This window comes from Falco cherrug, chromosome Z (assembly GCF_023634085.1).
Source record: "Falco cherrug isolate bFalChe1 chromosome Z, bFalChe1.pri, whole genome shotgun sequence".
NCBI lineage: Eukaryota > Metazoa > Chordata > Aves > Falconiformes > Falconidae > Falco > Falco cherrug.
In genome coordinates, this window is record NC_073720.1 from 30,372,659 (window position 1) to 30,398,859 (window position 26,201).

The window sequence follows — 26,201 nt, forward strand, 5'->3', positions numbered from 1 at the left end:
CTCAACTTTGCACTAAAAAGTAAAGCATGTGCCATCATTTAGACAACATTAATTCTTATGGCTGCTTTCAATATGCTTCCAAAATGGAAATGGAACATAAAAGCTGAAAATGTTGATTTTTTTATTCTTCAGAGGTCACAGTTTTCTTTGAGCAATCTGGAAATACGATTTATTGGGTTGCTGCTCTGTTAATTGGCTGAGTTCTAATAATTTTTATTGGACTGCAACAGTTTGGGCATATATCCAAATGTTATGTAGTTGACACAGCCAGATCAGCCTTTCATCTCATTTCAGTTGAAGTTTTGGCTGAACAGAATACAAAACCATAGGCTTCCTGTAGCTGGTTGCTGTCTCCAGCAGTGTCCTGTACAGTGCTGCACTTTCTGACATTAAGCGAGGAACAATCTATGCTTGCTCCCTCTTGATTGCCTTTGTATTTCTAGGCAAATGTAGAAAATCCAGGGTGCTGTCTCTGTTCCCTGCTTTAAACATCCCTGTCATTCCACTGTGGTCACACATTTTGGTGTGGCTCCATACTTCATGCTGTGTGTGAGTGACTTTGCCGCTCCTCAGTCCACTGTCAGTGGGGGAAACACTCTGTTGTAACACAGTACGCTATAACCTAACTTAGTCCAGCTAGCTATCAATGACAATCAAATAAACATGGTTTTTAAAAAAAACACTTGCAAGGAAAGCATAACTTTTGCCAAGCGTAATTTTGAAAAATCAGATGTTTTCCCCAAAAGTCATGAATGCATTCATTTGACCAAAATAACAAAACCCTAAATTTTTACTTACCTATGATATAACATGTTTCTCTCCAATATTTTTTTCTGTTGCAAATGATTTTTTTTAAAAAAGGAAGGGAATCTTCTCCAATAAAAGAAATATTTTGGCCCACACAAAACAAAATCTTTGTCCATACCAAATTTGCACTTACCAGGCACAGCAATGATCCCACAGCAAGTTTCTATCCCCATGGCGTTTCAGGGGAGTAGATTACATGTGCCTGTAGACTTTAATTTTATATCACTCATTTCAGTCATTAACAAGTGTCTAAAACCCTTTTTCATGCTCAGGCTTCAGGATCACAGGAAGAGCTATTTCAGATCAAACCAGTGGTCCATCAAGACTGAAGAAGGGATGGCAGGAAGAAAGAATATCCAACCTGACCACATGCTCTTTGGTGAGAAGAAAAGAGATTTTAAGTGGAGTTTAAAGTGAAATTTAAGGAAGGAAGCTGTAAGCAGACACCTCAATATACATATTCCTTGGGGACAGAAACACAAATTTAAAATCTCAGCATTTTCTCTGGCTGTGTTGTATTAAGAGAACCCAGTTTCTAGCAAATGCAAAGAAAAGAAGAGTGCCTTTGGAAAACAGAAGCATGGAAACAGGCTGGAGAAAAATTCCAAGCTAGCCTGGCTGTGAAAGGACGTTGTAGTGAGGTGGGTATCGGTCTCTTCTCCCAGGTAACAAGCAAAAGGACAAAAACAAATGTTCTCAAGTTGCACTAGGGGAGGTTTAGACACGGTATTAGAAAAAAATTATTCACTGAAAGGGTTGTCAAGCATTGGAACAGACTGAGTTGGAAGTGGTTGAGTCACCATACCTGGAAATAATATTTAAAAGACACACAGATATGGTGCTTAGGGACATGGTCTAGTGGTGGATTTGGCAGTTCTAGGTTAACAGCTGGACTCGGTGGTGTTAAAGATCTTTTCCAGCCTAAATGGTTCTATGACTTTATGGCTCAGGTTCAGGGTTAGACCTGCTGCCCTCCACTCTAGCGTCTGTCACTTATATGTGTCATTTGCTCACTAACAAAAAGTGATAATGTCTTAGCAGACAAGCCTCTGAAGTGCACCATGCCTGGAAAGAAATTACTGTACTGATTTCAAAACCACACTGCTAAGATATTTAACTACAGACTTTCTTTGAGGCATTTCTTCTTTGAGACTTTCTTCTTGATGCTACATACAAGGGGCTTTCTAATATGCAAAGACTGGATGCCTCAAATCCTTGGTTAGAACTACTCAGAAGCTTTTGCTTCTGGAAGTCTGGCTTGGAGCTACTTATTATTTTACAGCAAAAGCATAAAAGGAATATAACCACACACTCAAGTAAGCAAAAAGAAGCACTGTTGCAGAACTTCTTATAGTATTACAGTAATACTAAACTGAACAGTTCAGCCTGAAGCCCTTCTTTCCAGCTTTAGTCTCTAGAATTTCCTGTCAAGCCAGGATGTGTCATGCTTCAGGGACATACCACTAGCTCTGGTTCACAGGAAGGTGAAAAATCATCTGGAACACCAAGTCAAAATGAAAAATTCTGTTCTGATCTCACATTGGTTAACAGGCTACTTTTTGCACAAAAGCAAGCCTTAAAAGCAAAATGTGTATGTTGGGCAATTAAAAATAAAATAAAATAAAATAAAACAAAACAAAACAAAATAAAATAAAATAAAATAAAATAAAATGAATTATTTCAAGCATTTGGCACCATCAAGTTCGGGGCACTGAGCTGTACAAGTTAACTGTATCATATAAAACCAAAACTTTTAATCTGCGTTTTAATTAGACTGCTTTTTCAGCTTCCTTGAATGCCCATGTCTTCCTTTATTACAAAAATGAGTGAAAAGGAAGCCAAGTACATATTCCGTTTTATACATGTGCTTTTGGATACCATTACCATTTGGTACCTTCATTGAACAGTTGCAGTATTTCATGTTAGGGGAGCACTGAAAATTAGTATCAAAAAGCTGGAACAAACATAAATCTGCATTTTTATTATGCATGTTCTCTCCTTAGATAAATTAATTTTCCTCTTGGATCCAGACTCTCTGTCTGACTTGTAGTCTGTGTACATTGAGTTTTGTACACAGAATGAAGGCAGTGTAAGATCTGGCCCACATTTGCTTCAGTTTTTTGCACTTATAAAGCTTAATGAAGTCCACACTCTCCCTCCCATCATCTAGGTGGAGAAAGGTGCAAAAGAAGCCATCCAATTATTTCTCTATCCCATGGTACCTGCAGATGTAAGGAAAGTGCTTATTTCCTTCCACTTCTGTCACAAACCTGAGTCTGCTGTCCACACTGGAAGGGGCATACGACTGGCCCTCAGAGTCACCAAAGCAGCCAGGCCAGCTTAGATCAGCTTCAAGTGCAACAAACGCAGGCTATTGCGGCAGCGAGTGCTGGTCAGCCAGTCCTAGCTCTGGAATGACCCCAGGTACTCTCAGTGTGTCAGGAACCGCACTGCATGGAGGGGAGCAAATCCCCCGCTTGCACCCCTAAATCCTGCAGTGCTCTCAGTGATGAGATTGGGATAAACAGGATGATTCACACCTTTCCAAGACACTAATTCTGGCACTTTGTACACTGAAGTGTTGGTTTGTTCAGTTCACATTTTCACAGCCATCACCAACCCACAAAGTGGTTCAAATGACGCCTATCTGTTCTAGGGCCCCTCAGCAAGTATACTGTATTAGATTCAAGATGCAGATTCTGCATCAGTTTTTCTTCTAAACATTTCCATTAATTTGTACTATATGTTCTGTAATCAAATCAACACTGCTGTAATACTTTGTGGTTTTCTGAATTTAAGTTGCCACTTGTCAAACTACCTAAATGAAGATACTGGCACCTTTTTTTAAAAAATCCAAAGTAGTTCCACGTATGGGAATTAGCACTTAAGGACTTTTTAGAGATAGTGTATACAGTTGATGTAGAAGAAAGGAGCGTATGGCACTAGCTTTTTGTTACTGTTAGTCTGTAGAGTACTGTAGTATCCTGAGGTCAGTAATGCATTCAAGGACTTAATGAGTAAGTCACTCTAAATGTGTCTGCTATGGTCCTACACTAGTAACTGCCACAGAAATGGGCTAATGGGAAAAATAACTATCAGCATTTAATTTATACCTGTAGTAACTATTGATCTGTCCCTGCCTGTCATGTCAGGCAATTGCTGGGTATGGAGGCTAGACACATCAGGCACTGGAGAGAAAACTATACCAGGAAGGAAAAGCCTCTGGGTCAGGCAAGAGAGCATGGGCAGCCCCAGAGTTTGCCAGGGCAAGGGAAAAAGTTCAAGACTGTTTGGCCAGGAATGGAGAGGAAGAAATGAACCATGAGATGAGTTCCCAATGATCACAAGTTTCATCTTAGAGTCGCGCACAAAAATCTCAACAATTTCCAGTTGCTCCAGAACTGCCTGAATTCACATGTTCAGCCTGAAATCACAAACTACTTTCACACCTGTTGTCAATTCCCTGAGCTATCATGTTATTCCATGTTCCTGATACAAGGGAGAGTGAGTACTGCTTTCCTCCAAAGAAATTATGCTTGTTTATCAGTAATTATAATCTAGTGAATGTTCTTTTCAGGTTTATAATTGGGCACTTTGTGCTCTCCAAACTACTAGCATTTCTGTTACTCAAGGAAATTAAATATTTTTAAATACATTAAGGAAATACAGCAATTTATCATTTAGAGCACTGAAACATAGGCAGATGAACAAAATAATGTTTATGCATCCATATACATAGAGTAAGAATTCAGTATTTTGTGTAATGGTGTATCTTTCCACTTTTCTACTGACTATCTATTTGGTTAAGCCTCTTCAGTTTTGCAATCTGGTAGACTTCTGGTTCAATGAACTAAGTGGAAATCTATAATACCATACACTATATAAACAATTACAAAGATTGCTGAAAATAATTCACTTCCAAGTAATCTGCTTTCACATTCCTGAAATATCTAAAATGGAAACAGCAATGGTCAAAGGTTTGTACCTAGACAGCATAAAATAAATCCTCAGTATAAATCAAGCTTTCAAAGCAGTGATTTAAAGATTCTTTCTTTACCTATTGGTCTTAATAAAAATGTCAAGGAAAACAAAAGCAAAGCTCCTGCAGAAATAGTGTTGAGAAAATATTGACAGAATATGGCTTTCCTACCACATGCAAAGAGAAACATGAATCTCAGGGCCCCCATTCTCTAAGGCACGTCTGGGCTCCTCTGAAGTTTTAGTGTCCCAGTCAGTATGACTTTCTTTGGTCAGGCCATTGGTGGACATAAAGAGGGGATTGGAAGAAGTCCCTGAAATGGAGATGGTTGGAAAGCCTCCCTGCCCAGGCTTGGATAACAGGGTCCCTTTTACCCCTCCTTCCCCTGGTAAACCCATACCCAGAGCAACTGTTACCCAGGGGCTGCCACCAGAGACTTTCTGCACACCAACAATTCAGTTTCCACACATCCTGGCAGCTCTGAAGGCAGTCCTGCCCCAGGCTCAGCATGGGAAAAGCAGGGGCTGGTCTTACCTCTCTGAGTCCACAGCTGAGAGAAGAGGTAACTGGTGGGTTGGATGGAGAGGAGTACCCTGTACGTTATGTCCTGAGGAAAGGTGGCTGCTGGGATGAGACAAGGACACTGCCCCAGTTGCTGTTCCACTTTGAATTGTCTGTGTACTGGGGAACATGGCCACTGAAAGCAAAAGGAGAGAAATAACCCTCATCAGGCAGGTGATAGTATTGATAACTGACCAAATGCTAATGGGTAATACCACCCATAAAGCTATAGTGCCAATTGTTAGAAACTAACCAGTTTTTCTCAAATGTTTTCTGTCCAAAGGGAAGAAATAAAAAAACCCACATAAAAAATAATCTTTGCTGCTCCCAAATGACACTTCTACAAAACAGGTGTGACATAGCTGTGCTCCTTGTCTTAGGAATTTTGTCTGAATAAGGCTGCAAATATTCTATAGCTTCTGTTGTAGAAGAGGTGTCAAATACTTCCTAAGATACATATTTTTAGAGCTAGTGAACACAAAGCACAGTTTCATAAACAGTAAAATATTTTCTACATTTTCCTCTCAGCTGTAAAAAACCCAGAATTCTTAAAGAGGTCACCCCAACCCAAATATTGCTATTAATGCCCCCAGCCTACCCAATAATGCACACAAAAATTTTAAACCAGCATTAATAGTTTCATAATTTTCTGTGACGTAGCTCTTATGTACATTCCAAATAAGGAAAGGTTCTAGATGATTAAAAAAAAAGCAATACAGGACTCCCTCCAAGTGTCCTCATTAGTTGACCCCAGATCCTGTAACCTCATTTTCAGAAGTTCTAGAAATCAGGCAGCCAGAAGGTAACTGATTACCAAATCCCTCTTAAAATCCTGTTTCTTAATTATTTTTAGTGACATCTGTGTCAGGTAGCTTACGTTGATGTTGAAAGGCAGCCAAATACATGCTCTTAAATATTTATGAACTCTGAGAATAAACTAGATAGGCTGTCTACCATATGAAAATGATCTCTCACCAGTTGTCATGTCTTCCAGTTTCGTTATAAAAAGTATTGTTTAGACCTAGTTTACAGAATAAAATTCTACCTAAAAAACATGTGTTGTTTTAGTGAATATGTTGGAGAAAATGATTCAAATTAATTTATAAAATCCTAGAATTCAAACCGGTTCCCCAAAGGGCATTGTCATTGGTAGAAGACCGCTCTAGACTAAAATACCTGCATGGCTGCTGCAGTCCTAGCAGAACAAACACTGCTTTAGGAGTAACCCCACCTTAGATCTGTCTTCAAGAAAATGATTTCACAGGTCACAAGTTTAAATGTTGCTATCCAAGACCAAAAGGGTAAAAAGTCATCTCCCAAGTCCTCAGCCTGTTTCTGGAAAGCCTCTATTGATTCCCACAACAGCCTTTGTGACACACTAGATATTCACCGGGCTAAGGCAGACTTAAGGAAAGGTTCAGGAGTTTAATTATACTGTAGCCTCATTAAAGAGCAGTCCTAGACATCTTTCAGCTGGTGATCACAGACAGTGCAAGATGATAGATAGGAAACCACTCTGTGAATAAACCCACCTAATAAAGATGCTGCAGAGGTAATGTCAAAGCTTAGGGAAAGTTGCATGAGCCACACTGGTGGGCAAAGCTGGAGGAATGGAGGCTGCCCTATCACACATCCAGGAGGACCAACAAAAAAAGCCTGTGGCTGCCCTTGGCACTAGCCTCTACTGTTTGCTAATTCTCATATGGACCAGAGCCTTCTAATCGCAATCCAAGTGACAACAAACATGTGACAGTAGAAGGCATCCCAAACCTTAAGAAAGATACAGAGGATGAAGATCCCACAGGGAGATGAGACATCACTTAAGCTAGCAGCATAACTCACTAAGAAAGGGTTGAGGAAGACACCCCCTAAGACAGATAAAGGTAGCTTTTGTTGTTTTTTCACTTTGCTCATGCACCCCAAAAATCACTCTCTCCACACCAATCTCTCAGAGTAGCATCAAGACAAATTCAGAAGGGAAAACAAAGGAATGACCTTTTGAAATTATTATTTTATGCTTACATGCAGTGTGAAAGAAAATACTGAAAAAAACCAACCCCAAATGCACATTGCAGCAGAATAAGCAGAAAGAATATTCAACAAATCAGTACACTGTAAAGGAAAACCCTAATTACCTAAATAAAAACAGAGACTATTTATATTATTCCTTGCAAAAAAAGGGTAACTTGCAGTTTTCCATGGAAAAAACATTAAAATGTGTAAGAAAATAAAATAACTTACTTTTCCAATACTGTGATCTAAAACAAATTTATTCAAAGCTGTGTTTGAACAGGAGTAAAAAGGCTGGACTATGTCCGTGTTTCCAGCATAAAGGTAGTAAAAGTTGGTTTTCCCTGTCATAGCTGTTCTCTGCCCCAACCATGATAAGCATTTCAGGCAAATACTTCCTAAGTTATGCTTGCACATTTCTAGCTGGTCCAGGCTGTAGTGGTAGCACAGGTTCTCACAGCACTGTCCAAGACCTGGTGACTCTGTCCCTGGGAACAGGTTATCTGCAGCCAGGCATGGGCAAACTCATCTGTCTTTTCTCTGAACTAGAGCAACCTGAATCCCACCGCAATATTTACCATCACAGCAGTATCTGCTATTATAGTACCTTTTGGCTAGGTTTCCCGGCAACTTCTCTCTACATTTTTTCTGTTTCTGATGAAGAGACAGTACACAGTGTAAAGTAAGAGCTAACTATCGCAGGGACTAGAGGGGCAGGTAGGATATTTAAGGAAGAAAAAGCATACATACTGTACAGAGGATACGTTAAATGATCACAGCATGATAGAGGAGTGTAGCTGGGCTCCCACAGTGCCTGGTAATGAAGCCTCCAACAGTAGCACCACAAATGATGGTGTGGGAGACCACGTAAGACCGACGGGCAGTGTCTGTGCCACACAGAGGTACTGTGCTGACAAAAGCACCTCGGTGGGCACACCCAGTGAAGTGAAATTACAGGGCTGGCAGCTGCTTCCCAGTGGAAATGCTACTAGTAAAACTTCTTAGTGTAGACATGGCATTGGTCCAAGCTACTACCTGAAACTTTCAAATACCAGTTGAAGGGAAACATTGTCAGCCACTGGCAGTCTACAGACTACGGCAGTCAACAAATACTGTCAGTGACAGGTCCATTTCCCTAGTAGAGATAGCCTTAAGAGACTGACAGAAAACTTTGGACACTATGTAAGAAACTGCTAGATAACTTGATTACTTCTTCTTGGAGCTGTGTGTGCGGCAAGGTTTTCTAGTGGTTTAGCTGTTAAATGTGAGTTGCTTGCTCAAACTGCTGGCAGGAAATATCCACACAAAGAATGTCTTTGCAGTGCCTGATCCCATTAAACACCTGATTTGAACGGTATAAACCTGAACAAACGTTCACAGCAACCAGCACGCTCACTGACTCCAATATACCACCACCAGGGAGGTACACACAGAAAGATGCAGAATTAAGTGTAAATATCACTTTACAAAAAGGCTCCTACAACAAGGCTTTTCTATCAATACAAGAGAAAATACACTTAAAGTAATTTTCAAAAGATTCAGATATTCTGAAAAAAACCCCACACAAAAACCAACAGAAAAACACAAAACAAAGAACTGCTGATACTGTTCCTCTGTGTCCCTTGAAAAGCCCAAGCTACAACATGATTTACAAGATGGATAAAACATCTTAGTCCTGAATGTGAACATTGGATTGAGTTACACCCACAGAGTTACAGTCACAGAAAAGGAGGATCCATGTTTTCATTTCTGGAGGCTCACCACAAATCAATGTATCAACACATAAGTATTTTCCATGAAAATATCTCTGTAAAGGCTTCTCAATGAGAAGCTAAATTCACATGCATTCTCATAAAGCAATAGGAACAAATTAGGTGGTTGGAAGAGAAAAAGCTGATTCTGAATATGGTTCCTTTTTTAAAAAAAGACAGAAAAGTAGCATTTAAAAAAGATATGTAAAAATGCATACTTTTTTCTTTAATGGAGACAGAAACCTGTAATATCATGGAACATTTTTAAATGCAGAAGAATCATCCTCCCCTTTGCATATTACTAACAATGGTATCATTTACTTTGTTGGATTTATAACTGTCAAATCAGCACTCTTGTCAATCTATTTCTGCCCAAAAATACCTCTTCTCTTACCACTGCAGGCACGAATTTGGAGTATGGCTGAGAATTCTTTCCATATAGAATAAAACAGTGTGAAGATTTCATTTTGTAACTCAGTCAATTGAAATCACATACATTCAAGAGTAGTTTTTTTCTTAATTACTATATTTAACCTTCCATTTCTGTAAGGAATATTTATGCATATCTTGTAAACAAGCAATTTACTAGCTGAGAAGGAAAAATCTGAAATCTGTTTTGCAGTTGGGAGCATCACCTCCATGTATTCTTGCCTCTCACCTCCTCTAGGGAGCCCATACTTCCCTGCAGGATTTTGTGGCCAGGAATATGAGGACATGTGCTGTGTTGAGCCATAAATGGTAAGCCCAGCAAATGTAAAACATGCTGTCTCTGTTGCCTTGATCCTGCCCAGCTCATCTGTAAATCTGAAGACTCCAGTGTGCATGGAACTTGAGAAGTAATCATGTAAGAAATAGAGTAGAAGACAAAATCCCATGATGAAGATAATAAGCCTCCAAAGCGGGTCTGTTGCATGGACCATCTGCACTGATGGTCTCTGTATCTTTCTTCAGATGTTGTGCAGGCAGGTCAGAGATACTGGAGGCATCCAAGTACTGGAGGCACCTAAAAAGCTGAAGGGTTTACAAAGTCCACCCACTCAAGATATTCGGATAGAAGAAGAAAACAAGTCTAGGAAAGCACTTTGTACAGTAATCCAGCTTCTTTATTTGGAGATCTGTTTAATCAGCGCCTGTCTTTTGAGATCCCTTGCCTCAAATATTTAGAAATCTAAATATTTAGAACATAAAGTGGGTTCTTTGGTAAATACCTTCCACATGTGAAAAAACATCCTAAGACACCACACCATCTACTAATCATCTTTTTCCCCTACTCCACAGGTCAGAAAATAGGAGAAGAAAATTTAGAAAGTAATTGAAGAATTGCCAGCTGAGTTAGAATAAAAATATCAGAGTTAGTTTACAGGTAGTTATAGGCCTCTGATAAAAATGGTAAAATGATGCTTGCTAAAAGCCTCCCAATTGCTACCCAAGATGTTTGCACAATTCTGTGACACCAGGGGATACCACTCCATTTATCACACACACAAATTACTAAGCACAGAGAAAAAAATATAAAATGCTCGCATGACCCACTGAGACACCAGTCTAAGGACAAAACTGATTTTTCAAAGAATTCAGCCCCATGTACCACACTGCACACTCAGCTGGCTTGAGCTACAGCTACAGCTTCCAGGTCTTATGTGGAGGTGCATCTAACAGAGAGGTACTTCTAACACAGGGTCTGGGTAGGACTTCCAGATATTTCTGTGCCTAGACTCTGCCTGTGAAAATCTTCATTGAAGCACTGATGCCACCTTTGCAGCGTATCCCCAGTGCTCTGCGCATGTTCCTCCTTTCCCAAATGCAGGATGCCCATGGCAGGAGAGTTGCTGCGCCCACCCTTGCCTTTCTCCAGAAGCTGGCTCCCCTGCCTGCCCATAATGCTGCCACCAGCACCGGAGCCTCACTTCACCTCTGGACCAGTTCTTGCTATTTTGCAAGAGCACCTAGAATTTGAGCCCTGACCACCAGCTGCCCCAGCCTGCTTTTAGGCACCTGCAAACTGAGCACATGGTCTCCCCAAACTGGGCACCTGCAGTTGGACCTCTACAAAATGCCCATCTAGCACTGCTTCCTTTAAAAATCTGTGGCATAATTCTAGGCACACAAATTACAGGTGGTACAACATTGTTGCAGAAAACAAAGTCAGCACTGAGTAATTTCCCAATGCCAAAGGTAACTGTGCAAGAAGCAGGTAATGGTGATTGTGCTTACAGCCCGTCAAGCACCCAGGCACTGGGATGCGTGTGAAGAGGACAGGGTGAGAGACCACCTCAACCAGCAACTTCCACCTTGGGAACTTTTCAGGCACTCTTTCATGGCATAAAATTATCTTCATCTTTAAAATGAAAAGGGAGGAATCCTCAATTCCCAAGTAAGGCCGCTGTGAGAAGGAGACATGGGGTGTCAATGCCAGCACAACAGCAGCGCCAGAGCAGGGAGTGGGGAGCAGGGAGCAGGAGCCAGTCCCTCCATGGGCAGGTGGGCAATGCAGCGCCTGACATTGCCCATGGGCACCAGCAGAGCCCCCCTGGCTGCCCCATTGGGCAGGGCACAGAGCTGTGACACCCTGAGCACAGAAAAGCCAGTGCTTCAGTGGGATGTGCGTTCAGCTCTGAGGCCCCCAACATAAGGACGTAGACTTGTTAGACTGAGTCCAGAGGAGGCTGCAAAGATGATCAGAGGGCTGGAGCACTCTCCAGACAGACTGAGAGAATGGGGTTTTCAGCCTGGAGAAAAGAAGGCTCCAGGGAGACGTTATAGCAGCCTTCTAGTACTTAAAGGGAGCCTTCAGGAAAGCTGGACAGTGACTTTTTACAAGGGCATGTAGTGACAGGACAAGGGGGAATGGCTTTAAACTGAAAGAGGGTAGATTTAGATTGGATGTTAGGAAGAAATTCTTCTCTATGAGGGTGGTGAGGCATTGGAACAGGCTGCTCAAAGAACTGCGGATGCCCTGTTCCTGGAAGGGCTCAAGGCCAGGCTGGACGGGGCTTTGAGCAACCTGGTCTAGTGGAAGGTGTCCCTGCCCATGGCAGGGGGGTTGGAACTGTATGAACTTTAAGGTCCAGTTCCTTCCAACCCAAAACATTCTATGATTCTATATACCCAATGCAGCCTATATTTTAATAAGAAAAGGTGCGTGGTTCTAATTCTTGAACATTCTTTGATCTCTCCTCTGAGCTGGACATGATAAAACTTTTTCTAGTCTTCTTGCTGGATACTTGCAATGATGGGCAGCTGGACTGATTATTAGTTGAGTAAGGTGGCCACCCTGGAAGCACCTGTAGTTTCTGAGATTAAGAAATAATTAAATCCCTGAAGCAATAAAGTGGGGTCTGGATTAGGATTTAAAATTGTTCCTGCCATGACATCTTTACATCACATCCCTGACTTTCAAGACAGATGATTTTCTTTCAGTGTATTGCAGTTTCTGAATTTCTGTTTTGTCATGAAGAAAGCAACTATAAATGGTGCAATTGCCTTGTTACTTACAATGTTTGTACTAATTCAGTAGTAAATGTTCTCTTCTTCACAATGTGAACCTAACCATTAAGTCAATTTTTGGACAACCATTAAGCTGTCTCAATCTGGAAATTATAAACTTAGAAGTAAAACTGGTGAATAAAAGGACAAGTCTGAAGGGAAATAAACTATCCTCCTTAAAATAGATAACATAGTAATATTAACACTTTTCAGCCTCCTGCAGTGTGTATATGGTCCTACCCGGTAATACATCAGATTTAGCAGGAATTCTGAATATGTCTACCATAGTTAAATTCAGCCAAAACGGTGACAACACAGACTCTCTTGATTGTTGGTTACCCTACGTGACCTCCTCTTTTGCATCCATTCCCTATGTATCAAACACAACTCTTTTTCACTGCAATGGCCATCTATACCTCAGTTCTTCTTGGCATTTTTTTTTTCTCCTGGTAACGACTGTAACTACTTACCAAGGCTGTTAATATTAACAGACTGCTTTTTTCTTCAGACATCTCTCACACTGCCTGTGGTGCCTGATGGTTAGGGAGCTCACTCACTGGGTTGATTGCTTTAATAAACTTCTTTCATTTTTCCTGTATGAGTCCTCTGTCCTCTACCTGCCTGTTGTATCTACCTACTGCCCTAACGTTATCTTAGATATAAACTACTTTGGGAATAAATTCTTTGTTACTATGTGTGTAAGAGCACCTAGCTCAGTACTATTTCATTGGGGAAAAAACCCCACACAAGGAAAAGTGTTACTTAAGTAAAGCACATCTTAAGTCATAGGCATAAAAGTAGTTAGGTCAAAGTTTCACAGTACTGGAGCATAATTATTTAAAATACACTTAGAATTGCCAAACCTTCTGTAACTTTCCTGATGTAATTTTATTTTCCAACTTGCAAAGAAAACAAAGCACTTTACAAGCTTTAGTAATATCGTTCACTTGTTCTGGAGCAGAGTAAAGTGTGACAGTAACTATTTATAAAAGTATGGCACATTCCAGTTTATTCTTAAATATGGAATGGTCAAATTTTAACGAAACAGCACAGTAAAAATATTTTTTTAATTGCATTATTTATGATTTTTTCAACTTTAGGGATTTTTTCATCCTATCTAGGGACTTGAAAAGGGAAAGTGAAGTCTTTTTTTCTTTCTCAGGTTTGTGCATTACAGTGGGTAATGCCAATAAAGTCTTTTAAATTTCCAACTCCCTGTCAAAGTATAACATAAAATAAGCAACTGTAACCAACCCAACATTGCTAGAGGTTCTCTGGCCAAAATCAGATCTTTTTCTGACCTGATCACAAAACCTGAAATTTCCTTTAGCTTTCAAAAAACAGCTGCTACACTCAGATGAAAGCATTTAAAAGTTAACAGCATACAATACCAAGTATTTTATAAATTAGGATACAGTCAATCACAGCTTTAAATGTCCTGATTTTTGTCACATAAACCTACATCACCACCAATTTGTGTGTAGCTCACAACAGCCTTGACAAAGATGTATCATAGAATTCATAGGTTTACAAGCCTCACAGTAAAACAGAACCACTTAACTGAAGTGGCCACTACATGTAAGGTCATTTTCAGCACTACATATAACATTCAGCCAATTCTTTTGCTTCCTACATCTCGTCCTCAATTAAAAGTTGAACTGCTAGAAGACTTAATGCATTCTGCCTGAAATTTAAATACAGACATCTTTACAACTACTAAAATACTGCGTTCAAAAATGTTAACATACTGCCCATCGTTGTCTTGAGCTTTGAGATTATTATCGCTCTTAATTTGTCAAATGTTTCAAATTTAGCTGAAATGTAAACAGCAATTTTACATTTGCCAGGTATGACAGTTAGGTATTTTAATATGAAAATCTCAAGATACTTAACTTAACAATAAAACAGAATTATCATATTTATAGCATCAACGGCGTATGTATAGCTTATTGGTGTATTTACAGTCATAATATGAGAGCTCATAATGCAGCATTTAAGTTCATTACTGTAGATCCATTGAAAAACTGATAGGTGATCTATGAATAAGGAAGAGGAAAAATACTCTGATTTTCAATGAAGCTTAATGTATTCAAGAAGTCTGCAAGGAATGGTACAAGTGAATTTCTAGCAGAAGTCAAATGCCTATAGAGCAAAAACACTGCTCTTTTCATGGATAAAATACGGTTTGTCCTGCCTCCCTTCAAAAAGTGTAAGAGTCTGTTAAAAATCTATCTTTTTATATTACTTTGCAGGTTCTGTCCTCCTCATGAGATAGATAGAGATTTCAGAGTACATCCTACTCTGCAAAGTACAACATACACTACAAAATTATCCTAATCTTAAGTGAGCAATAAAATAGCAGCCTGTTTATCTGTCTTTTCTATACCTGGGTAAATACCATGAGCAGACCCTGGGCTGTGTCCCGGGGTATTATCTGCAGCATCATGCAGTAATGGGGCTGGCTGTAGGGGCTGGATTGCAAGGCAGTCATTCAGGATGTCCTGGCCAAGTTCTGAGCTTGATTGCAACTGAAACACAAGAGATAAAAAAGGAGAAATTATTATAACATGGACAAAAAATGGAAATAAATCACAAAACCCCTCAGGACACTGAAAATTTATCATGCAGAAATGTTGAGAGGTTAGAGAAAGAAAAGGAGCAGAAGCAGAATTCTTCTCTTTTAAATCCTGGCTAAACCTTCCATTATAGCAGGCATTTTTCGAATCTGAAGAAGGAAACTCTTCCAGATGCTTAACAAGACTATACTCAGGACAAGGGCTACTTGTACCGACAGGACCTTGGACAGATGGACTTAAGTGTGTTCTCTTGTCATACACTGTACAAGAGAGAAGTGTCCTGATTAATGGATAATAGAGATTTATCAATTGTCTGATGTGTCGTATCAGCAGAAGGATACTACAAAAAATACAAGTATTTTCCTTCTAGTTTAGTGCCCTGAACCGGCTCACTGAAGGATGAGAAAAGCAAAGGTGCTGTGGCACTGGAAACAAGCAACTGGCAGCAAGCAGCCAGGGCTGGTATCACTCAAGATGGTCAGGATGGAAGTGGTACCACTTCATATGGACCAAAGTTTTCTTGTGACCACATTGTTAAAGTAACTAGGATTGCATTTCTTTCTCATTATGGGTGAACTGATGTGAAAGTCAGTACTCCACCACTGCCACTAATCCCAGCTGCGTGCATGGCCACTTGGCTGGTACCTGATCCATCAACAGAAAGTCTGTTTATCTGGCTGATCCAGCAGAAATTTCACTCTGCCAACAATTAATAAACAAATTCATAGTAAGAGATTTCTTTCAGATGAAAGTGGATGAACAGTCTCATCCTGAGGCAACAATACAATAAAATAATGCCTTCTTTAAAAAAAAATCCCCAAACTAAAATAAGGAAAAGGGAGAAAGCCTGCTGCAGCACCCTGATACAAGGCTGCCCTAGCTGTAACACAAAATTGCATTCTCAGCTTTCTGGCAGATGGACGCTGCTGCAGGCTGCTGAGACTGATGCCTGTCTCAACTCCCTGCCTGATGTCACTGTTGGATATATATATGTATATTTTTGTGTATATATATATATATATATATACAAATATTTGCCTGTTATGGCCATTTCGGCTCACAGGTTGGTGTATTCTTTCTTTTGAAAGCATGAAGGAGGGTCTGTGCTTATATGCATGTGGGCCACTGCAATGGCTGAGATGCAGACAAATATCCTGTTCTGTCACCCATGCTGATGAAGGATAGCTCATGCATCATGACGGACAGAAACCTGACCTACTGCAGTAGGATTTGCTGCACTCATGCATCAGAGTCCCGAGAAGCAAATCTCACAGAAGCAACTGGGGCTTCTCCTCTCTGTTTGGTGCCATGAAAGATAAGCAACTAGCAATAACTAGAACATAACTAGCACCTCTAACAAACTCCTAAGGAAAGGAAGAGCAACAAGAGAAATTTCTGTCTATCCTATACCCAGAAATGAAGAAAAAAGAGTAAGAGGGAAGGATTCTGAATGTAACTGTAGAAAGACCCATTACTGTGCCACAAGATACTGATAATCATTCAAATGACTTCTGACAATATGCATTAGTATAAAACTGATGCAACAGAGTTGAGAGTTGGTCTTACACATCATTAGAAGCTGAGGCAGGGTGACATAAGAGGTATATGCAGCCTATGATACCTATGCACACTGTGCGTGCTGTGCATTATTCCTTCTCTTAAAAATTTAGGGAGTCGTCATTAAGCTCAAAGGTACACTACCTTTGTAAGGTATATTTGTTATTCTAGAATTGTACAGACAGAAAAAGAATGGGTAGAGGGGAGAAAAGAGAGAAAGGGAGAAAGGAAGGGAGACAAATGTCTTCCATTTATTATCCATATTTACAACTTGTTATAACTAGAAATGTTTCTTGCCCTGTACTATATATGGCTGTCTATTATCCACTAGTTGTTCTAGTTTTACTGCTAGACTACTTTTACACTAGTAACATGGCTTTTTCATGAAATTAAGTGCATGTGAAATTAAATGACAGATGTATCCAGATTCAAATTCTTATCAGTTACATTATTAATAAGCATAATGTGACTTTAAATTTCTATAGAATTTAATATGAAAGTAAATATGGAAAACATCTGACTTCTATAAAAAAACATAGGATTCTATCAAACAAAATAGAACTTTAATGAGGTTGCTTGTGCCATTGGTTGGGTTTTTCTGTAAGTAAGAAACTGATCAATTATCTATGATTGGATAGCACTTATATGGATGAAACAGTAAGCAGAACAAGGAAACAAGAGCTAAGTATTTACAGATTAGTTACACTTATTATATAACAGCAACAGCCTATTTTACACATTGTTCACTTTTGCACTGTTCAGGAGGTTTGTTTGGCATTTGCAAATTTTTTGATACTGAGAGCAAATCTATCCTGACAACCTACGCTGGCATAAATTTTCTGGCTTGCCCTATGTCAATGCTTATAAAAACAAAACCCAGGGTCAACAACAGAAAACAGGGAAATAAACCGGGAGACAGCTGTGATCTGATTTCTGAAGATAGTTCTTAATCCATGCACTCATCATTATTTGCTCATCATTATTGATTCATATTTAGAACCACAAGGGCTAGAAATAGATTTTATAAACTTACATACACACTCACATACCTGTGTTGTATATCATGACAAGTAATATTAGCATGACCATATATGTATTTAAGATACATACAATAAAATATCCTGAGCAAGAGGTAGATATTACACTGACTTACGCAACTGCAGGCACACACTGTTAATTCAAATTGCCACTAAAAATACTACCACAGGCCTTTTATAAGCCCTCACCAGGTAACAGCTGCTGGGAGTAACTTTAATGCAGGGTATGTATGCGAGTTGGCCTTTAAGAGTAATTACTGTTGCACTGTTGGAAAGGGTAGGGAGCAAGGGGTGGGAGACCTCTTGTCTACTCTACTGCTGAGTAGAGCAGAACCAGAAGCAGGTAAGCTTCCTTTAGCAGAACCAGCCATTAAATCACAGCTGCTTCCCAAACTAGACACAAGTTCCGTAAAACTGCATTCCCCACCATTGCTCTTTTCTCTTAAGAGAGGCAGTAACCATGCTTTGGTTGCTGGGTCCTCCTTCCTCTGCCATCTAAAGCTCATTCTCTGTGTAATGTTTTTTCCAGATCTTTCCTCTGCACCACTAACAGGGCTGGCATAAAAGCTGTGGCCTTTTGGGAACAACATTGAGTGCAAAAACCACACTGGTTCAAATATGGCTGATCAAGGCATTGCTTTTCCCTGTAAAGACATTCAGGTCAAGAAAAAAACCTATCTCAGTCAAATATTTTTGCATATTTTATAGAAAACTTTTAATAAAAAAAATTATCTGAAACCAATGTTTTTCATTTTGTCAAGAACAGGGAAATCCAAGTAACAATTTTTCTTTAGTACGTGAAGAAACACAGAACAGACAATGAAAATACAGATGATCTTAAAAACAAGCAAATAAACCATCCATTCATTAAATCCATAAAATTTTACCTTCAGTTAAAAAAGCTATAAAGGAGAAAGAATAATTGCCCAGATCTAACTGCTGCAGTCTGATTCTTGCTTTGCTCTAATGACAATGCATTTCTTTTCCAGTCTAGACTGTAGGCTAATCAACCAGCTGTAAAAGACAGTTGACACTTTCTTTGACTTCTGCATATAGATCATAGCCCAGCACAAATTTCCCAGCATCCTGGCTGTAATACCTTGCTTGCCCCATGATCATGTTGCTGCCTTCGTGATCACTCAGCTGAGCACCAGTACAATCACAATGGGACCAAAAGCTTGCCAATCAAATATTTTTGAGAACTGTAAGGTTAGAAAGGTACCTGGCTGAATGACGCAATCAGTAACTGACAATTTTGCCATGCTGAGCACAGACATTTTCTGTGTGCTGTAACGTAGACTAAATTTATGACTGACCAAGGGGCAAGTTAATAATCAACTGCTCAGCTCCATTATAACTTCCCTGTACGAAATATTTGTTCTAAATAATAGATTTTCTGTGTTAATAATTCGATTGTATGGAAGACTTGTTAAGTTTTGTATTTGGAAATCTGAGACATTCCTGTTATCACAATGTGGCAGGTTTTTTCTAATACACGAAACAAATCACTGTCAGTCATGATTTACAATTGTTTTACTTCTGCAACAATCAACTAATATTTATCAGCTTTCAGGATAATAGATGGAAATTCTACTCCTGTTCATTCTAGATACGATTAAATAATTACCCAAGATTAAATGAAACAAGCAGAACTAAGGGAGTAAGATTCTATATTCTTTCATTTTCAGTTTCATTATATCTGAATCCAAGAGCAGAGACATGCTGTTGATCTGGTACATGACGTAATTCCAGAGAAAATGTCTCCTTAAAAGAAAAGATCATTTATTCTATATTCTCTAACCAATGTGTGCTTTATCTGACATCTGCATGTTTTTGTACAACCTGGCTATTTTATTCAGCGTTATTCCTATTCAATAGAAATCAGACACCATCAAGGAAAACATAAGAAATGTGTGGTTATGAATACACTTAGTCAGAAGCAAAGTAGTTTAGAACTCCTCAAACATGATCAGTTTCCAAATCACATGAAATAGGAACTCTGTAATTTCAAAACCTGCCTATATGTACTCAGATTAACTCTAGCAATTCTTCGTCTAAGTCCAGACTCCTCCAGCCATTCAAACAGGCCATTTTAAATCTTGCTTTCATGAAAGCAGGCTTAATGGACTGTATGTATTTTGTGCACCTAGTAGAGTATTTCCATATGTAACAAAGCCATTGGTTATAGTCTACTTATCTTGAAGCAGGTAAGATCTGTGTCTGCTATCTTTAAAACCAGCAAAAAAAAAAACCCTAATGCTGATACGTTTCATTGAGAAGAATTGTTTTACGCTAACTGTAATAGCTTTATAAATGTGTTTTGTTTTATTCAGATAGTCTGTGTATTCCGTTTACTAAGTCCTATTTGTCAAGCAGAGAAAAGCCAGTAGTCTTCTGCTCTTTTATTGTGTGTAAGTCAAGTTGGCATGGGGAGAGTGAAGCATGATCTGTCTACATAGCGCTACATATTGTACTAGCTTTCTTAAGGAGTAGCCAGAATTTAATATTTGCTTACACAGTTAGAATAAAATTATGTCCTGTTAACAACATGGCATTGACAGTACACAGATGTGACCATTAGAAAATTACAAGTTCAATATGAAGCCAAGGTATGTGACAACGTTTACTCATATTATAGGTTTATTTGCCAGATCATCCCTTTACTCGTGCAGATCAGCTTCAAGCTCCACTGCTTTCTTGCACAGTGCTAAACTTTTTTGACAACAGACAATAAAAGTTTATGCTTGCTAAAAGTTATGCTTGCTCAGTGTTCTAATTCTTGCTTCTGGAGGCTACAGACATTTTGGGCAAAGATGCAATGCAGACAGAAGAAATTCCTCAATAACCTTTGTTTCCAGTGAGTCATCTGGGCAGGATTTCTAGAGAGCCATAGCATTCACTATTCTGCTAATTGTCTACCACAGCTTTCAGATATATGTGCATGCTATTTTCATCTGCCCCTAGATTCTGCTTCAATTAAATTTTCAGCTGGGAAAACCCAACAAATTTCAAGTTAAATTAGCCTATCTGCACAACAGGGATGTAAGGTTCTATACAAGAAACAGTTACTTTTGCTCCTCTCAGAGTTTTACTACAAACATTTGAGTTCAAATACAAAAATGGCTTCCATCTTTGTGACCTAAATCAGGAAAACATACCATAAATGTTTTTCAGCCTCCTGCATTAAAAATCAAAAGGACCTAGAACCTACACAATCAGCTAACTTTGGCAAATGTCAAGTCAAGAAGAAATTCTGATTTTGAAGCAATACTACAAGAAGAAAACACTGTTACATTAAAATTGATGACCGTGAAATGAATTCTACTTTTATGGCATATAGAACAGAGAATTTTCATTTGATTGGTATTATTCTAAAATTAGAAATACTTTGGGTTATCTCCTCATAAAAATTATATAGAACACCAAGAACATCATTTTATGGGGGAAGATTACAGCTGGGACAGATCTGAAAGGAAACAAATTAAAAAAAATCAAATTGAGAATCTTACTTTAAAGAAGGGAAGTACAGTTTGAATGAGATGTATTCTAAGTGGCCATTTTCTGAAATAAACAAAAAAGCTTGTTTGGTCACAGTTCTGTTGAAAACTGATTATTATTTTGGTCTACATATTTGGAAGTAATGTGTTTTGACACAGAAGACTCCTAAGCATGCTCCTTGTCATGACAGCCACTGTTTTGGAGAAGTCCACATTTTCACAAATTCTGCTTCTGTTTCTTTCTCACTCCAGCCATAGAACTGGAAAGCACCCATAGAGATTCAAGTGCGTGCATGTGCGCACACACAATTACTTCTCTCCCTGCCCCATACCAGATTGCATCAAATCTGAAAACATGCAACTCTTATAAAAAGGCATTACTACATTAAAAAAACCAACTACATTAAAGCTATGGTGCTTTCTCTTTCATCCTCTCTTTCTCACAGTTCTAAGAGGCTTTTAGGTGGTTTTGGTGTGAACACCAATCTAAGAGCTGTGCTGTGCGATTCAAAAAGCAGGGAAAAAATTGCTCTTTTGTGGTGCTTCACTTACCACAAACACATTTTTTTTCCCTGTCACAGCTTACCAGAAATTGCCACTGTAGATAACATCAGCAATTGTTAGTATACAGAAACAAAGATTTTCAGATTTGACATTCTTTTTTTAAACTCTGAAGCATCCTTTATATAACACTGGCCTTCACTTTAATCATTTGATTTTGTGTTAATTTCCACTGGAACTTAAGTTCATGCATGTATCAGTTCCTACAAGGAAATATTCACCTTCTCAAAAGAATACCCTGAATACAGCTTAAGGCTAGACCTGGAAAAACTGTGGCAGCTTTACTAGGAAAAGATCCAAATAATCTGCCTTTAGGTGTATGATTTTTACTCTTGCAAAGATTCCTTAGGACAGTTTCATCTACTGTCCGTGAGTTGTCTGTTTAGTGTGTTTCCTGGCTGGATGATACGATGTGCTGATTAGGCTGGCATTGCTAACTTTCAGAGTTCCTGCAGCCTCCCATTTATTATGGGTCATTTCTGTTTCAGGTTGGGCTTTTTGTTGTTGCTAAACCCTGATTCAGTTTACAGTGCAGTCTCACAAATGACTGTGTCAACAGATGGGGCTGAGCTCTGCAGCACCAGGAGGAAACAAATGGGCAGATGAAGGTGCACATATGGGGACTTCCAGTGAAGCCAGTATATGATTACTTCAGGAGCAGTACTGAGGACTCCAAAATCAGTACCTGCCAATGCAGGCTAGCTGCCAATACCCACCTCCAGCAGCGTGAAATCTGCATGTCAACAATGGATGCAGAAGAGGTCCCAGCTTGGAACAGGGACATTCAATGAGGACAGTCATAAGGACTTGAAGGGTGTTTAGGCTGCTTCCAGGTGGTTAACTGCAACCTTTTAGGCATCCTTTACACAGCTTCAATACTGCTTGCTCAGATGTTGGTGATGCTTAAGTAGCATCATGGACAGGATAGCACATTTAATGCACAGACTGAAGTTGCCTGGGTAATAAGAGTCATAGAACTATAGAATCATAGAATCATTTAGGTTGGAAAAGACCTTTGAGATCATCAAGTTTAACCGTTAACCCACGACTACCAAGTCCATCACTAAACCATGTCCCTAAGCACTGCATCTACATATCTTTTAAAGACCTCCAGGGATGGCGATTCCACCACCTCCCTGTTCCAACGCTTGGCCACCTTTTTGGTGAAGAAATTGTTCCTAATATCTAATCTAAGCCTCCCATGGAGCAACTTGAGGCCATTTCCTCTCATCCTATCACTTGCTACTTGGGAAAAGACTAACGCCCACCTTGCTACACCCTCCTTTCAGGTAGAGAACAACAAGGTCTCCCCTGAGCCTTCTCCTCTCCAGGCTAAACAGCCCCAGTTCCCACAGACACTCCTCATAATAAGACTTGTGCTCCAGACCCTTCCCCAGCCCCGTGGCCCTTCCCTGGACACGCTGCAGCCCCTCTACGTCCCTCCTGCAGTGAGGGGCCCAAACCTGAACACAGGGTTCGAGGTGCAGCCTCACCAGTGCCCAGTGCAGGGGGACAGTCCCTTCCCTTGCCCTGCTGGCCACACTGCTCCTGACACAAGCCAGGGTGCTGCTGGCCTCCTTGGCCACCTGGGCACACTGCTGGCTCATGCCCAGCCAGCTGCCGACCAGCACCCCCAGGCCCTTTCCCACCAGGCCCTTTCCAGCCGCTCTGCCCCAGCCTGTAGCGCTGTGTGGGGCTGGTGTGACCCAGCTGCAGGACCCGGCACGAAGCCTTCTTGAACCTCATCCAGCTGGCCTCGGCCCATCGGTCCAGCATGTCCAGATCCCTCTGCAGAGCCTCCTGCCCTCCTGCAGATCAACACTCCCCCACAACTGGTGTCATCTGCAAACTTACTGAGGGTGCACTTGATCCCTTCATCCAGATCGTCGATAGATATTAAACAGGACTGGCCCCAGCACTGAGCCCTGGGGAACACCACTTGTGACCAGCCACCAGCTGGATGTGACTCCATTCACCACCACTCTTTGGGCTCAGCCATCCAGCCAGCTTTTAACCCAGCGCAAAGCGCACCCGTCCAAGCCATGAGCAGCCAGCTTCTCCAGGAGAATCCTGTGGGAAATGGTGTCAAGGGCTTTACTAGGTAGACAACATCCACAGCCTTTCCCTCATCCACTAGGCAGGTCGTCTTGCTGTAGAAGGAGATCAGGTTCATCAAGCAGGACTTGCCTTTCATAAACCCATGCTGGCTGGGCCTGGTCCCCTGGTTGTCCCACACATGCTGTGTGATGGCACTCAAGGTGATATGCTCCATAACCTTCCCCAGCACAGGAGTCAAGACTGACAGGCCTGTAGTTACCCAGAGCCTCCTTCTGGCCCTTACTGTAGACAGGCGTCACACTGGCTAACCTCCAGTCTTCTAGGACCTCCTGGTTAGCCAGGACTGTTGATAAATAATGGAAAGCAGCTCGGTGAGCTCTTCTCAGTACCCTTGGGTGCATCCCATGTAGCCCCATAGACTTGTGCATGTCTAGTGTGGCAGGTCACTGACCGTTTCCCCTTGGATTATGTGGGCTTCATTCTGCTCCCCATCCCTGTCTTCCAGCTCAGGGGGCTGGATACCTGAAGAAAAACCGGGCATACCATTAAAGACTGAGGCAAAGGCAGCATTAAGTACCTCAGCTTTTTCCTCACCCTTTGTCAGTAAGTTTCCCCCCACATCCAATGAAGGATGGAGATTCCCCTTAGCCCTTTTGTTTCTAATGTGTTTATAGGAACATATTTAATTGCTTTTTACAGCAGTAGCCAGATTAAGTTCTAGTGGGGCTCTGGCCCTTCTAATTTTCTCCCTACATAACCTCAGGGCATCCTTATAGTCTTCCCAATTTGCCTGCCCCTTCTTCCAAAGGTGCTAAACTCTCCTTTTCCCCTGAGTTCCAGCCAAAGCTCTCTGTTCAGCTAGGCTGGGCTTCTCCCCTGCTGACTTGTCTTCCAGCACATGGGGACAGCCTGTTCCTGTGCCTTTAGGATCTCCTTCTTGAGGAACGCCCAGCCCTCCTGGACCCCTTGGCCCTTCAGGACTGCCTCTCAAGGGACCCTGTCAGACAGGCCCCTATATAAAGAAGGGTTCCTGCTCTCTCAAGCCCACCTTCATGCATATGCTGTGGCAGGGAAGTGAAAACTCATAACCGGAGAAAACTGTATTGTTTGCTGCCAAAAACAAACTGAGGAATACAAAATGCTGTGGGCATGCACTACAGTTGTTTACGGAGTTTTGAGACAACCTGGATCTTTTTTTGGCATGTGTGTAAATGCAACGAGGGTGACAATACTCATTCCTTCTGGTACACTTTTCAACATGTCATACTGCCAAAGCTCACAAGAGTACAAGCCTAGGGTAGAAAGCAAATGTAGGGAGGAATCACCATGTGAAATAGCAAATGTTAACATTAGTGAACCAACAATCTCCTGGTTATAACAACTGCCACAGCTGCCTGAGCACCATGAAAACCATACAGGGGTTTTGGTGTTTCCGCCTCCCTGGAGAGCAGAGTTCTACATGCACTGCTGGCAAAGCATATCCCCCACGATGGAGTTACCTTGCAAGACATGCCTCCACAGCGCACTTTGCTGTCACTGCAGCAGCTGCAGGGGAGCGAGTCAGTCACAGCCAGCCCTCCTTCATTTTCAGGGTCTGTTTCCCTGTTTCTCACCAACCACACTCAAAAGAACTGGCCATTTGTAGTTTCAAAAGTTTTCCAACAAATTGAATGATTAAATTCCTTAAACACTGCTACCCATTCCTAATCCCTTTTTTGCCAACATCCCTTTCAGGAAAAACTGCTGCATCCCATGGTGCCTGATTTATATTTCATTTTGAAAACAGGAAGTAAAGGGATGAAAGTCGGGGATTAAAACACTTGGTCTTTACAACATTTTTTTCTGCAGAATAGTTTCTTAGTTGCCATGGGCACTGCTCACCGACCCTTAGCCCCTGAATGCACTTCTTTTTGCATTCATGACATCTTTTAAAAAGACTCCATAGAGAACAAATGAGGGAAAACATCCTTATGTTCAACTGCTCTCAACGCAAGAAATTAGATTTGCTTCTCTTTCAGTCTGTTCTCTCCCTTTTGCAGTTTTAAGAGTGAAATCTGAACTAAGAGTTTGAATAAGGGCAAGTGAAACCTGAAGAACACAGACGCAAAGTGGGCTAATACTACAGCATCTGGCTGTTTGCTCCCCACAAGGCAGGTGTTCACAAACAAAGCAGTTTCTGCAGATTAATATAGTCACATAATGGACAATGTCACTGGTAACCAGCTTAGTGCCCAAATACCAATGATGCAATGCTTTAACCCTTCTTGGCTCCCGCTTCCCTATCAATTAAATATTCTGAGTTAGAAAACAGAAGTGAATTT

The 26,201-nt window shown here is 40.6% G+C and overlaps 1 protein-coding gene across 1 annotated transcript in view; it reads right to left on the reverse strand.

Annotated features, from left to right (window-relative positions):
- GLIS3 (GLIS family zinc finger 3) overlaps window positions 1-26,201 on the reverse strand; it is a 171,822-nt gene that overhangs the window by 21,345 nt on the left and 124,276 nt on the right. The window contains exons 7-8 of the mRNA XM_055699359.1: window positions 14,981-15,122; window positions 5,321-5,483 (exon numbers count right to left, since the gene is read on the reverse strand). Of these exons, the coding sequence (XP_055555334.1) occupies window positions 5,321-5,483; window positions 14,981-15,122 (305 nt within the window). The remainder of the gene's footprint in view (window positions 1-5,320; window positions 5,484-14,980; window positions 15,123-26,201) is intronic.